General features: G+C 47.6%; 1 protein-coding gene across 23 annotated transcripts in view; it reads right to left on the minus strand.

Annotated features, from left to right (window-relative positions):
* Nucleotides 1-14,488, minus strand: part of cadpsa (Ca2+-dependent activator protein for secretion a) — a 736,161-nt gene that overhangs the window by 311,442 nt on the left and 410,231 nt on the right. For all 23 annotated transcript variants that reach the window (XM_038810550.1, XM_038810549.1, XM_038810561.1 and 20 more), the window contains exon 8: nt 7,664-7,803. In XM_038810550.1, the coding sequence (XP_038666478.1) occupies nt 7,664-7,803 (140 nt within the window). The remainder of the gene's footprint in view (nt 1-7,663; nt 7,804-14,488) is intronic.

Genomic DNA, 14,488 nt, shown 5'->3' on the forward strand with positions numbered 1-14,488 from the left:
TTAATGGTTGCACTTGTTCATTGTGATTGAATTTCTTGAGGAACTCTACTCAAATCACAAGCCTGAACACATCAACAGTGGTGAAGTGGAGGAAATATGGACAACACCACATATTAGTTGTACAAAGGCCTGTTTGTTTCGATAAGTGTTAATTTTAAAACATTCCTGCTTGTCCAGTATTGGATGTTAGATAAGTCTGACAATTTAGACCATAATAATAAAAAATAAAGTCATACGAACTGTTTCTCTCTTTCCAGCATTTTCTGTTTTTATTTCAGATTTCCAAAATCAGTGATATTTTGCTTTTATTAACTTACAATTGAGACATTTTGGGCAGGATGTTCCGAGGCCTGCGAGGGCAGCCTTGAAGGTGGGATTGGAAGCAATTGTTTATTTATCCATTCTTTCATGGGCTCTGGGCACCACTGGCTAGGCCAGTATTTGTTACCCATCCCTAATTTTCTTTCGGAGGGTGATTGTGCCACCTTCTCAAACTGTTGCAGTTCATGTGGTGTACGTACACCCAGGGACATAAAACCATAAGATATAGGAGCAGAATTAGGCCATTTGGCCCATCGAGTCTACTCCACCATTTAATCATGGTATGTTTCTCATCTCCATTCTCCTATGTTCTCCCCATAACCCCATATATCTTACTAATCAAGAACCTGGCTGTCTTTGTCTTAAAGACTCAGTGACTTGTCCTCCTCCGCCCTCAGCGGCAATGAGTTCCACAGATTCCCCACCCTCTGACTGAAGAAATTCCTCCTCATCTCTGTTTTTAAGGATAGTCCTTTCAGTCTGAGGCTGTGTCCTCGGGTTCTAGTTTCTCACTCGTGGAAACATCCTCTCCATGTCCACTCTATCCAGGCCTCTCAGTATTCTGTAAGTTTCAATGAAATCCCCCTCATCCTTCTAAACTCCATCGAGTACAGACCCAGAGTCCTCAACCGCTCCTCATATGTCAAGCCCTTCATTCTGGATCATTCTTGTGAACTTCCTCTGGACCCTCTCCAAGGCCAGCAACATCCTTCCTTAGATACGGGGCACAAAACTGCTCACAATATTCCAAATGGGATCTGACCCGAACCTTATACAACCTCAGAAGTATATCCCTACTCTTGTATTCTAGCACTGTCGACATGAATGCTGACATTGCATTTGCCTTCATAACTGCCAACTGAACCTGCATGTTAACCCAAAGAGAATCCTGAACCAATGTCCATTCTTGCCTCTCTCTTACCTTCTTTATATCAAAAAAAACTGTTGCATTCTTCTTTTATATGACTAGATAGCTTACACTCATATGTCACCTTCTCCCCCTTATTACTTTTTTTAGTTGTCCTTTGCTTGCTTTTAAAGGCTTCCCACGAATCCTTGCCCACATTGTATGCGTTTCCCTTTGCTTCTATGCTGCCATTGACTTCCCTCGTCAGCCACAGTTGCCTTGTCCTCCCCTGAGCATGTTTCCTCCTCCCGGTGATGAGTTTCTGTTGTGCCTTCCAAATAATCCCCCCAAAACTCCTGTCATTGTTGTTCCACTGTCTCCCCTGCTCGGCTCCCCTTCCAATCAACTCTGGCCAGCTACTCCCTCATGTCTTTGTTGTTAACTTTATTCAATTGCAAAACCTTTACATCTGACTCCAGCTTCTCCTTCTCAAACTGCAGGGTGAATTCTATCATATTGTGGTCACTGCTCCCTAAGGGTTCCTTCACCTTAAGTTCCCTAATAAAGTCTGTCTCATTACACATCACCAAATCCAGAATTGCCTGTTCCCTCGTGGGCTCTACCACAAGCTGCTCCAAATAACCACCTTGTAGACATTCCACAAATTCCTTTCCTTGGGATCCGCTACCAACCTGATTTTCCCAGTCCACCTGCATATTGAAGTCCCCCATGATTATTGTAATATTGCCTTTCTTATATGCCATTTATATCTCCTGATTTATTTTATGCCCCACACCCTGACTACTGCTGGGGGGCCTGTACATAACTCCCGTTAGGATCTTTTTTCCTTTGCGATTCCTCAACTCCATCCACACAGATTCTATGTCTTCTGACCCTATATTGATTCTTGCTATCGATTTAAGTTCTTGTCTTACTAACTGTGCAACCCGCCCCCTCTGCCCATCTGTCTGTCCTTTCGATAGGACACATATCCTTGGATATTTAGATCCCAGCCCTGATCCCCTTGCAGTCACATCTCTGAGATGCCCACAACATTCTACTGCCAATTTCAATGTGTGCAATAAGCTCATTTATCTTGTTTTGTATACTGTGCAGATTTAGATACAACACCCTCAGTCTTGTGCTGACCCCCCCCGGCCTTCTCATGGTTGTTCCCTTTTTTGCTCTGCTTGAAGTTAGATTCCTGCCACCTTCTGTACTCTGTTCTATTCCGTGTTCTGGATACTATGCTAACCTCTCCTGAACCCTCGGCCCCTTTAACTCATTTAAAGTCCTCATCATTAACCTGCACTCTCACCTTCTCCTTTAACTTTGATTCAGGAAGTAATCCAAAGATTATTACCTTTTTGGTTCTGCGTTTTAATTTAGCCCCTAGCTGCTCATATTCCTTCAGGAGAACCTCTATTCTTGTTCTACTTATGATGCTAGTACCTACGTGGACCGCTGGTTCTTTACCCTCCCACTCCAAGTTCCTTAGCAGCCCAGGTGAGATATCCAGAACGCGAGCACAGGTAGGCAACACAATCATTGGGACTCTCAATCCTGGTCACAGAGAACAGTGTCTATGCCCCTAACTATACTATTCCCCTTTACAACTACAATTATGTTCTCTCCCCTGACTTGAATGGCTCCCTGTACTACAGTGCTGTGGTCAGTTTGCTCATTCACCCCATTCCTGTCCACACAGAGAGCAAGAATCTGAACCGGAAACCAAAAAGAAAATGCTGGAAAATCTCAGCAGGTCTGGCAGCGTTTGTAGAGAGAGAAAAGAGCTGTCGTTTCGAGTCCAGATGACCCTTTGTCAAAATTGAAGACAAAGTGGGAAATATTTATACTGTGTAGTGAGAATGAAAGGTGAGTCATAGCCACAGAATGGGTAACGAAAGGCAGATAAGATGGAGGGGGTGAATACATGTAAAGAAAGACAAGAGAGAAAGAAATGGTAAAGAACAGTTAAAATGAAATAGCATGAAAGCAAATGGGTCGAGGTGGGGTAGAGCTAAACATCTGAAGTTGTTGAATTCGATGTTGAGACTGGAAGGCTGTAGCGTGCCTAACGGGAAGATGAGATGTTGTTCCTCCGGTTTGCGTTGAGCTTCACTGGAACATTGCAGCAGGTTGTGGGTGCCTGGAACTCGCTGCCAGAGGAGGTGGTGGAAGCAGGGACGATAGTGACATTTAAGGGGCATCTTGACAAATACATGAATAGGATGGGAATAGGGAGATACGGACACAGGAAGTGTAGAAGATTTTAGTATAGATGGGCAGCATGGTTGGCACAGGCTTGGAGGGGCGAAGGCCTTGTTCCTGTGCTGTACTTTTCTTTGTTCTTTGTCAAGGACAGACATATGGGCATGGGAGCAGGGTCTTTTGTTAAAATGGCAAGCAACAGGAAGGTCAGGGTCCTGAATGCGCAGAGACCGAATGTGCTCAGCAAAGCGATCACCCAGTTTGCGTTTGGTTTGGACCACATTGGGAGCAGCGAATGCAATAGACCAAATTGGACGAGGTGCAAGTGAAACGCTGCTTAACCTGGAATGAGTGTTTTGGGCCTGGGATGTCAAGCATGTAAGAGGTATAGGGGCAGGTGTTACACCTTCTGCGATTGCATGGGAAGATGCCATGGGTGATGGGAGAGGTACTGGGTATGGTGGAGGAGTGGACTAGATAATCTCGGAGGGAACGGTCTCTGCGAAATGCTGACAGAGGGAGTGAAGGGAAAATGTGTTTGGTGGTGGCATCATGCTGGAGTTAGAGAAAATGGCGGAGGATTATGCTTTGCATATGGAGGCTGGTGGGGTGAAATGTATGAACGAGGGGGACTCTATCCTTGGTCTGGGAGGGAGGGGAGGGGCGAGGGTAAGGGCGCGGGAGGTGGACCGCACACTGTTGAGGGCCCTGTTAACAACTGTAGGTGGGAAATCACGGTTGAGGAAGAAGGAACACATTTTCGAAGCACCATTTTGGAAAGTGGCATCATCGGAACAAATGCGATGGAGGCGAAGGAGCTGTGAGAAAGGGATGGAGTCCTTACAGGGTGTAGGGTGCGAAGAGCTGTAGTCCAGATAGCTGTGGGAGTCAGTGGGCTTGTAGTCGATATTAGCAGATAGTTTATTGCCGGAAATGGAGACAGAAAGATCAAGGAAGGGAAGGGAAGTGTCTGAGATGGACCAGGTGAAAGTGATGGAGGGGTGGAAACTGGAATCGAAGTTGATGAATTTTTCCCGGTCCAGACGAGAGCATGAAGTGGTACCAAAATAGTCATCAATGTATCGGTAAAGGAGTTGTGGGAGGGGACCCGGGTAGGCCTGGAACAAGGAATGTTCCACATACCCCATAAAAAGACAAGTGTAGCTAGGACCCACGCGGATACCCATTGCTGCACCTTTGATTTGGTGAAAATGGGATGTGTTAAAGAAGTTGTTGAGAGATAGAACGAGTTCAGCCAAGTGGAGGAGATTGGTAGTGAATGGGAATTGTCCAGGCCTCTTTTCGAGAAAGAAGTGAAGAGCTCTCAGACCATCCTGGTGTGGGATGGATCTGTAACAACCCTGGTGAATAGGAGGTGGTTGGGGCCTGTGAACTGGAAGCTGCCAATACTTTCTATATCTTTAGTTTTGACAAAGAATCATCTGGGCTCGAAAGGTTAGCTCTTTTCTCTCCCTACAGATGCTGCCAGACGTGCTGAGATTTTCAAACATTTTCTTTTTGGTTTCAGATTCGAGCAGCCGCAGTAATTTGCTTTTATAAGAATCTGAACCTGTTGGACAAAGTCAAGGGCTTACGCTACTACAAATCTACCTCCTGGATTCCTCTGCCTGCCTCACTCGCAGCCACATGCTCCTGTCCCTGCCACTGGCTGAATTTAAGGTAGTTAGTCTAAGGGCTGTGACTGCCTCCTAAAACACAGTGTCCAGGTACTTCTCCCCTCACTGATGTGTTGCAGCGTCCGAAGTTCAGAATCCAGTCCTGTTAGGAAGGGAGCTCCAGGACTTATTGACAGCGAAGGAACTGTGATATGTCAAAACTAGGTATCGATGAGGTGTTTTGGGCCATCAGGTGCAGCAGATTTGGGTACATCCACTATATGTAATTTTGTGATGCCTCAAGATGAAAGAACCGTCATGGTCACGATCTCGCATTGGCAGAAGACACCTTTGGCGGAGTGGACCTCGCCCTCTAATGTGACTGCAGCCCTAGGAACCTACCCGCTACTGTTAATTGGACAGTGGGCCCTGAGGGGGCCGGTGAATTGACTTCCTCTGGGCATATCTTCCAGGTGGATGTCCTGACAGCGAGTGTTGCATCAGACCATAAGATGTAGGAGAAGAAGTAGGCCATTCGGCCCATCGAGTCTGCTCCGTCATTCAATTAGATCATGGCTGATCTGATATAACTCCACTTTCCTGCTTTACCTCCATAAACTTTGATTCCCTTACCGATTGAAAATCTGTTTATCTCAGCCTTGAACATACTTAATGGCCCAGACTCTATAGCTTCTGCGGTAAATAATTCCACAGATTCGCTACCCTCAAGAGAAGAAATTCCTCCTCATCTCTGACTTAAATGGGCTGCTCCTTACTCGGAGATTATGCCCTCTGATCCTAGACTCTCCCACAAGGAGAAACAACCTCTCAACGTCTACTCTGAGACGTTCCCTGAGAATCCTATGTGTCTCAATAAGGTCACCTCCTTTCTTCTAAACGTGAATGAGTATAGGCCCAATCTACTCAACCTCTCCGAAGAAGAAAATCCTTCCATACCTCCATAGGATCAACATAGTGAACCTTCTTTGGATGCCTCCAAAGCCAATATACCTTTCCTTAGGTAAGAGAACCAAAATTGTTCACAGTATTTCAGGTGTGGCCTAACTAGTAGTTTTCACAAGACTTTTCTATTTTTATACTGCATTTCCTTTGAAATAAAGACCAACATTTCCTTTGCCTTCCCTATTTCCTGCTGAACTTGCATGCAAGCTTTTTGTGCTTTAGGCACAAACATTCCAACTCCTTAGGTGCTGCAGCTTTCTGCAGTCTTTCTCTATTTAAATAATATTAAGCTTCTTTATTCTTCCCACCAAAGTGCATAACTTGACATTTCATTTTCCTACATTATATTCCATCTGCCGAGTTTTGTCCACTCACTTAACCTGCCAATATCCCTCTGCAGACTCTTGCCTTCCCACCTATTTTTATGTCATCTGCAGACTTGGCAATAGTACATTCACTGTCCTCATCCAAGACATGACAATACATTGTAAATAATTGTAGCCCCAGCACTGAATCCTGTGGTACTCCGCTAGTTACAGGTTACCATTCTGAAAATGTCCCTCTTATCCCAACTCTCTGCCTTCTATTAGTTATAGTTTTCCTCTATCCATGTTCAAGTATTACTCCCAGCACCATGGGTTCTTATCTTTTAAGCAACCTTTTGAAACCTTTTTGGAAATCCAAGTATATCACATCTACTGGATTCCCTTTTATCTATCCTGCTCGTTTCCAGGACTCAGAAATGGCCCCAACCCTTGATTAATTTTCAGAGTTCACAAGATTCTGCCCTTAAATGTTAGAATAAATTTTACTGTTTGGAAGCTACCACAAGGGTTCCTGTTATTGGCAGTGGTAGAACCTCACCGTTCATCAAAAGAGACAACTGGCCTCTTAAAGGGGCAAAAGTACTTGTAATATTTACCAAGGGACTGCTGTGTTTGCCTTGGCAGGGATCAAGTTCTGAAAAGCAAGTGAGTGGAGGCCAAATTGGGAACTCAGAGCCATTCGCAGCACTATTGGAGGAGAATCTCACCCTGCATCTTCTTACATTAATATCATCCAAGCTATAGACAGAAACAGGACGTATATGACAGCTCTCTGCTATACTACAGACAGTTGCCAACCACCTATTGGAACCTGAGTGTTATTCCAGTAAATTGAATTCAGCATTACATTAACTTTCTGAATTAAGTTATGCTCTGATTAGGTTTAACAGCAAATGCTATGTTAACATAATCCCAAAATCAAGTTATTAGTCTGGTTTACAATGTCATATTGACAACTGTCTTATCCATTATAATGGTGAAATAATTTGATTTTTTTACTGGAAACCACTTTATGTGTTCTTTTCACTGGCTCATCATGGGCCGGATGAACCAATAGTAAAACGATGATTAACCAGTTATGTAGGATGACTCAAGAGTCAAATGAAACATTATGCATAAAATCCTAGAAATTAGTTTTGATATTGAACCATAATTCCTAAGTGCTGAACTCAAGCTGATACATGTCACTGACATTTGTAACTGGGACATTATAAAGAAAGAACAGAAATGCTGCCAAGGGTCGGAATTGATTTCAATATTTGGAAATGACCGAAGAGATCAAACATGATCGTCAAGACAACCAAATGTCATGAGTCTTAAATTATGTTATTTCTTTCAAACCAACAGCCCCTCCCCTTATTTACAGGTTGCATACTTACCCACAGTGCTTCATATTCTGTGGTTTGTCCATTCGAACGGCCAGTTTAATTTTCAGATCCTGATCGGTGCTGTTTTTTGAAACAACCATTTTGTGTAATTCGGCTGATTTTGGACTATTCGGTGTAGGATGTAAGACAACCTGAAAAAGAGCAGACAAATACTAGCGGTGTCTTACTGACTGTGCAGTGCCACTGTCAACTAGATTACCATCATTGGGAAGCACAAAGTTTCAGTTTGTTCCCCAGGAATAAATAATTGGGAGGCAGAAAACTATGAACACTCAGGTCTGGCTAAAGGTGCCACAACAGGGGAATAGTATATTATTCTTTCTTGGATTCTAACATTTATACTATAGCTATGTGGTGAAGTCGGTATTGTTGTAGAAATCTGATGAAAACAATAACAGCTGCAGAGGTGATATTCATAAATAATAATTAAGAAATAATATCATTTCGACAAAATGCAGTGACAGTCAACCACGGAGAATGTTAATGAAAGGAAGTGTGTCAGTTAAGGTAATTCTGATTAATCTTATTTTCATCTTTGGAGCTCATTTGTCTTCAGCAGTGAAATTAACCATGTGGAGATTTGTAACTGCTCCTCCAATGTAACTTTGCCAAATGCCCCCTTTAAGTAGGGTATCCATCACACTTCCTGATACCTATGTCTGTTGTGGTTGTGCATTTATTAGCTTGATATCAGTCTATTGTAGATTTCTTGTGTAGTTATTACTGGAATGTAAATGTCACCGTGGTCCCAGAAGACTGTTGGCTACTTCCCCCTTGAGAGCTGACTGGTGGTGATTTAACTTGAGGGTCACCACATCTCACGCGAGGTGCAAGGTTGAGAAGAATATATATTTTTTAAATTTAGAGTACCCAGTTAATTTTTTCCAATTAAGGGGCAATTTAGCATGGCCAATCCATCTACCCTGCACATCTTTGGGGTGTGGGGCGAAACCCACGCAAGCACCGGGAGAATGTGCAAATTCCATATGGACAGTGACCCAGAGCAAGGAGCGAACCTGGGACCTCGGTGCTGTGAGGCAGCAGGGCTAACCCACTGCGCCACCGTGCTGCCTTTGAGAAGGATATTTGAGATTTCATTACTGCAATACCTGCCACAGCTGTATTTGTGTGTTTATCTATTGCTGATTGACTTCCGCTGGCAGCCATGGAGTGAGTGCTCGCACATTTGGTGGCTCCAAGGGATGAGGGAGATTGGTAGGGTGAGGGATGAGAGGGATGAGAGGGGCAAGATAGTGTTGTACCCAGAAGGGGTGAATGGGGTGTTTGAGGCCTTCTACAGAAGATTGAATTAGTCGGAGCCTCCGCCTGGGGAGGAGGGGATGAGGTGTTTCTTGAACGGGTTGGAGATCCCAGGGTGGAGGAGGAGAAGGGGTTGGGGTTGGGGGCCCCGATTGTGCTGAGGGAGGCAATGGAGGGTGTAGGATCGATATAGGCAGGGAAGGCCCCAGGGCTGGACAGATTCCCAGCAGAGTTTTGGTGCAGAGCTGGGGCCTCTGCTTGTGGGGATGTATAGTTAGGTGAGGGGAAGGGGGAAGATCCCCTCCACAGCGTCCATTTCACTGATTTTAAAGAAAGATAAGGACCCAGTGCAGTGTGGGTCGATTACCCCCCCCACCGATCCTGCTGCTGAATGTGGGTGCAAAGTTGTTAACAAAGTGTTTAGTGTCACGGATAGAGGATTGTGTGCCGGGGATGATGGGGGAGGAGCAGATGGGTCGGCAGCTGTCGGCGAATGTGCACAGGTTGCTCAATGTCATGATGATGCCCTTGGAGGGGCAGGAGGTAGAAGTATGGTGACAATGGATGCGGAGAAGCCGTTTGATTGGTTGGAGTGGGCGTATTTGTTGGTGGTGCTGAGCCGGTTTGGGTTAGGTTAGGGATTCATGTAGTGGGTTCGGCTGCTGTACAGGGCGCCGATGGCTATTGTCCAGATGAATAGGATGAGCTCTGGGTACAAGCTGCATCGGGGGATGAGGCAGGGGTGCCCTCTCTCCCCGTTGCTTTTTTCTCTGGCGATAGGGCCGTTGGCAATGGTACTTAGGGCATCGAGAGGTTAGAGAGGGATTGAGCAGGCTGGGGCCGAGCATAGATGCTCATTGTATGCGGACATTTTCAGACCCGGCGGACAGCTTTGATAGGGTCATGGAGATCCTGATGGAATTTGGCTGTTTTCCATGGTATAAATTGAACATAGGGAAATGCGAGATGTTCCCGATTAATGCTAGAGGGCAGGAGAGGAAGTTGGGGGAGTTGACGTTCTGGGTGGAGGGGACAAGTTTTCGGTCTCAGACACAGCTGCATAAATTGAATTTGGCACGAATGGTGGAGGGAATGAAGGTGGACGTTAAGAGGTGGGACGAGTTGCCGCTGTCACTGGTTGGGCGCATGCAGGCGGTTAAAATAACGGTGCTGCCCAGATCCCGTCCCAGAACTTCCCCATCTTTGTTCCCAAGTCTTTCTTTAGGAAGGTGAATGGGATAATTTTGTTGTTTGTGTGGCATGGTAGTCCCTGCGGGTGAGGAGGGCATCGCCAAGTTTGCTGAACTATTATTGGGCAGCGAATATCGCAATGGTTAGAAAATGGGCAGTGGGGGAGGGGTCGATTTGGGGGCAGATGCAGGCAACGTCGTGTGGGAGGCCAAATTTGAGGGTGCTGTTGTTGGCGCCCCTTCCATTTTCGCTCATCAGGTATTCCGTGAGCCCAGTGGAGGTCTCAGCATTGCGAGTTTGGAACCAGTGTAGGCAGCACTTGGGTTGGAGGGCATGTGGTTGTGGGCGTCGACATGCAATATTCACAGGTTTGTGCCAGTCGGGCTGGATGCGAGGTTCCGGAGGTGGGATAGAGTATTTCAGAGACTTTTTACCGAGGGGACAAGTTTGCAGGCCTGGCATTTCTGGAGGAATTGCATGAGCTGCCTAAAGGGAATGGTTTCAGATATCTGCAGGTGAGGGATGTTGTGTGGAGAGAGATGCTGTCCTCTCCGGGGCTGCCGGAACAAGTGCTGCAAGACAAACTGTTGTCTGGGGATGATATTGAAGATGGCAGAGTGTCGGACATTTATGGAGAACTGATGGAGAGGGAGGGTACTCCGGTGGAGGTGATCAAGCACAAATGGGAGGAGGAGTTGGGGGGGGGGGCTGGGATGTGGAAGGAAGCCCTGCGGAGGGTGAACGCATTCTCGTTATGGGCAAGGTTAAGCCACATCCAATTTAAGGTGGTGCATTGGGCCTACATGATGGTGGCAAGGGTAAGCCGGTCCTTTGTAGGGGGTGGGAGGGCTCATGAATCGTGTTCTGGGCGTGTGCAAGACTGAGGGGGTTCTGGCAGGGGTTCTCGGATGTTATGTCCGAGGTTCTGGGTGTGGGGGTGGCCCCGAGTCCAGAGGCGGCAATATTTAGAGTGTTGCAAGATCCGTGAGTCCAGGTGGGGAGTGAGGCCAATGTCTTGGCCTTTGCCTCCCTAATAGCCTGGAGACGGATTTTGTTGAGCTGAACTGGTGTGTCCGTCTGCCCATTACTGGTGTGTCTGTCTGTCATTACTGGTGTGTCTGTCTGTCCATTACTGGTGTGTCCGTCTGTCATTACTGGTGTGTCTGTCTGTCCATTACTGGTGTGTCCGTCTGTCCATTACTGGTGTGTCTGTCTGTCCATTACTGGTGTGTCTGTCTGTCATTACTGGTGTGTCTGTCTGTCATTACTGGTGTGTCTGTCTGTCATTACTGGTGTGTCTGTCTGTCCATTACTGGTGTGTCTGTCTGTCCATTACTGGTGTGTCTATCTGCCCATTACTGATGTGTCCATCTGTCCATTACTGGTGTGTCTGTCTGTCCATTACTGATGTGTCTGTCTGTCCATTACTGGTGTGTCTGTCTGTCCATTACTGGTGTGTCCGTCTGTCCATTACTGGTGTGTCTGTCTGTCATTACTGGTGTGTCTGTCTGCCCATTACTGGTGTGTCTGTCTGCCCATTACTGGTGTGTCTGTCTGTCATTACTGGTGTGTCTGTCTGTCCATTACTGGTGTGTCTGTCTGTCCATTACTGATGTGTCTGTCTGTCCATTACTGGTGTGTCTGTCTGTCCATTACTGGTGTGTCCGTCTGTCCATTACTGGTGTGTCTGTCTGTCATTACTGGTGTGTCTGTCTGCCCATTACTGGTGTGTCTGTCTGCCCATTACTGGTGTGTCTGTCTGTCATTACTGGTGTGTCTGTCTGTCCATTACTGGTGTGTCTGTCTGTCCATTACTGGTGTGTCCGTCTGCTCATTACTGGTGTGTCCGTCTGTCCATTACTGGTGTGTCCGTCTGTCCGTTACGGTTGTGTCTATCTGTCCATTACTCTTGCGTCCGCCTTACCGTTACTGGTGTGTCTGTCTGTCCGTTACTGCTGTGTCGGGCACAGCAGTAACGGACAAGCGGCACAGCAGTAACAGGCGGATGGACACAGCAGTAACAGGCAGACGGACACAGCAGTAATGGGCAGACGGACACATCAGTAACGGGCAGACGGACAGCAGTAACAGGCAGACGGACACAGCAGTAACAGGCAGACGGACACAGCAGTAACAGGCAGACGGACACAGCAGTAACGGGCAGACGGACACAGCAGTAACAGGCAGACGGACACAGCAGTAACAGGCAGACGGACACAGCAGTAACAGGCAGACGGACACAGCAGTAACGGGCAGACGGACACAGCAGTAACAGGCGGATGGACACAGCAGTAACGGGCAGACGGACACAGCAGTAATGGGCAGACGGACACAGCAGTAACAGGCAGACGGATACAGCAGTAACAGGCGGATGGACACAGCAGTAACAGGCGGATGGACACAGCAGTAACAGGCGGATGGACACAGCAGTAACAGGCGGATGGACACAGCAGTAACAGGCAGATGTACACAACAGTAAGAGGCAGGCGGACACAGCTGTAACAGGACAGACAGATACACCAGTAACGGACAGACAGTCACTCCAATAACGGACAGACAGATACAGCAATAACAGACAACCGGGCACAGCAGTAACAGGCAGACGGGCATAGCAGTAACAGGCAGACGGGCACAGCAGTAACAGGCAGAAGGACACAGCAGTAATGGGCAGACGGACACAGCAGTAACGGGCAGATGGACACAGCAGTAACAGGCAGACGGGCACAGCAGTAACAGGCAGATGGACACAGCAGTAACGGGCAGACGGACACAGCAGTAACGGGCAGACGGACACAGCAGTAACAGGCAGACGGACACAGCAGTAACGGGCAGACGGACACAGCAGTAACGGGCAGACGGACACAGCAGTAACAGGCAGACGGACACAGTAGTAACAGGCAGACGGACACGGCAGTAACAGGCAGACGGATACAGCAGTAACAGGCGGATGGACACAGCAGTAACAGGCGGATGGACACAACAGTAAGAGGCAGACGGATACAGCAGTAACAGGCAGACGGACACAGCAGTAACAGGCAGACGGATACAGCAGTAACAGGCAGACGGACACAGCAGTAACAGGACAGACAGATACACCAGTAACGGACAGACAGTCACACCAGTAATGGACAGACAGATACAGCAGTAACGGGCAGACGGACACAGCAGTAACAGGCAGACGGACACAGCAGTAACAGGCAGACGGGCACAGCAGTAACGGGCAGACGGACACAGCAGTAACAGGCAGACGGATACAGCAGTAACAGGCAGACGGATACAGCAGTAACGGGCAGACGGACACAGCAGTAACAGGCAGACAGATACAGCAGTAACGGGCAGACGGACACAGCAGTAACAGGCAGACGGACACAGCAGTAACAGGCAGACAGATACAGCAGTAACGGGCAGACGGATACATCAGTAACAGGCAGACGGATACAGCAGTAACAGGCAGACGGACACAGCAGTAACGGGCAGACGGACACAGCAGTAACAGGCAGACAGATACAGCAGTAACAGGCAGACAGATACAGCAGTAACGGGCAGACGGATACAGCAGTAACAGGCAGACGGATACAGCAGTAACGGGCAGACGGACACAGCAGTAACAGGCAGACGGATACAGCAGTAACGGGCAGACGGGCACAGCAGTAACAGGCAGACGGGCACAGCAGTAACAGGCAGACGGACACAGCAGTAACAGGCAGACCGATACAGCAGTAACAGGCAGACGGACACAGCGGAAACGGGCAGACGGACACAGCAGTAACAGGCAGACGGATACAGCAGTAACGGGCAGACAGACACAGCAGTAACAGGCAGACGGACACAGCAGTAACAGGCAGACAGACACAGCAGTAACAGGCAGACGGATACAGCAGTAACAGGCAGACGGATACAGCAGTAACGGGCAGACGGACACAGCAGTAACAGGCAGACGGACACAGCAGTAACAGGCAGACGGACACAGCAGTAACGGACAGGCGGATACAGCAGTAACAGGCAGACGGACACAGCAGTAACAGGCAGACCGATACAGCAGTAATGGGCAGACGGACACAGCAGTGACGGACAGACGAACGTACCAGTAACGGACAGACGGACACAGCAGTAACGGACAGACGGACACAGCAGATACGGGCAGACGGACACACCAGTAATGGACAGGTGGATACACCAGTAATAGAAAGATGGAGACAGCAGTAACGAAAAGGCAGACACAGCAGTAATGGGCAGATGGGCCCAGCAGTAACGGACAGCCAAACACACCAGTAACAGACAGATGAACACAGCAGTAATGGACAGATGGACACAGCAGTAATGGACAGATGGACACAGCAGTAATGGACAGACGGATACACCAGT

The sequence above is a fragment of the Scyliorhinus canicula genome, chromosome 11, assembly GCF_902713615.1.
Source record: "Scyliorhinus canicula chromosome 11, sScyCan1.1, whole genome shotgun sequence".
Taxonomy (NCBI): domain Eukaryota; kingdom Metazoa; phylum Chordata; class Chondrichthyes; order Carcharhiniformes; family Scyliorhinidae; genus Scyliorhinus; species Scyliorhinus canicula.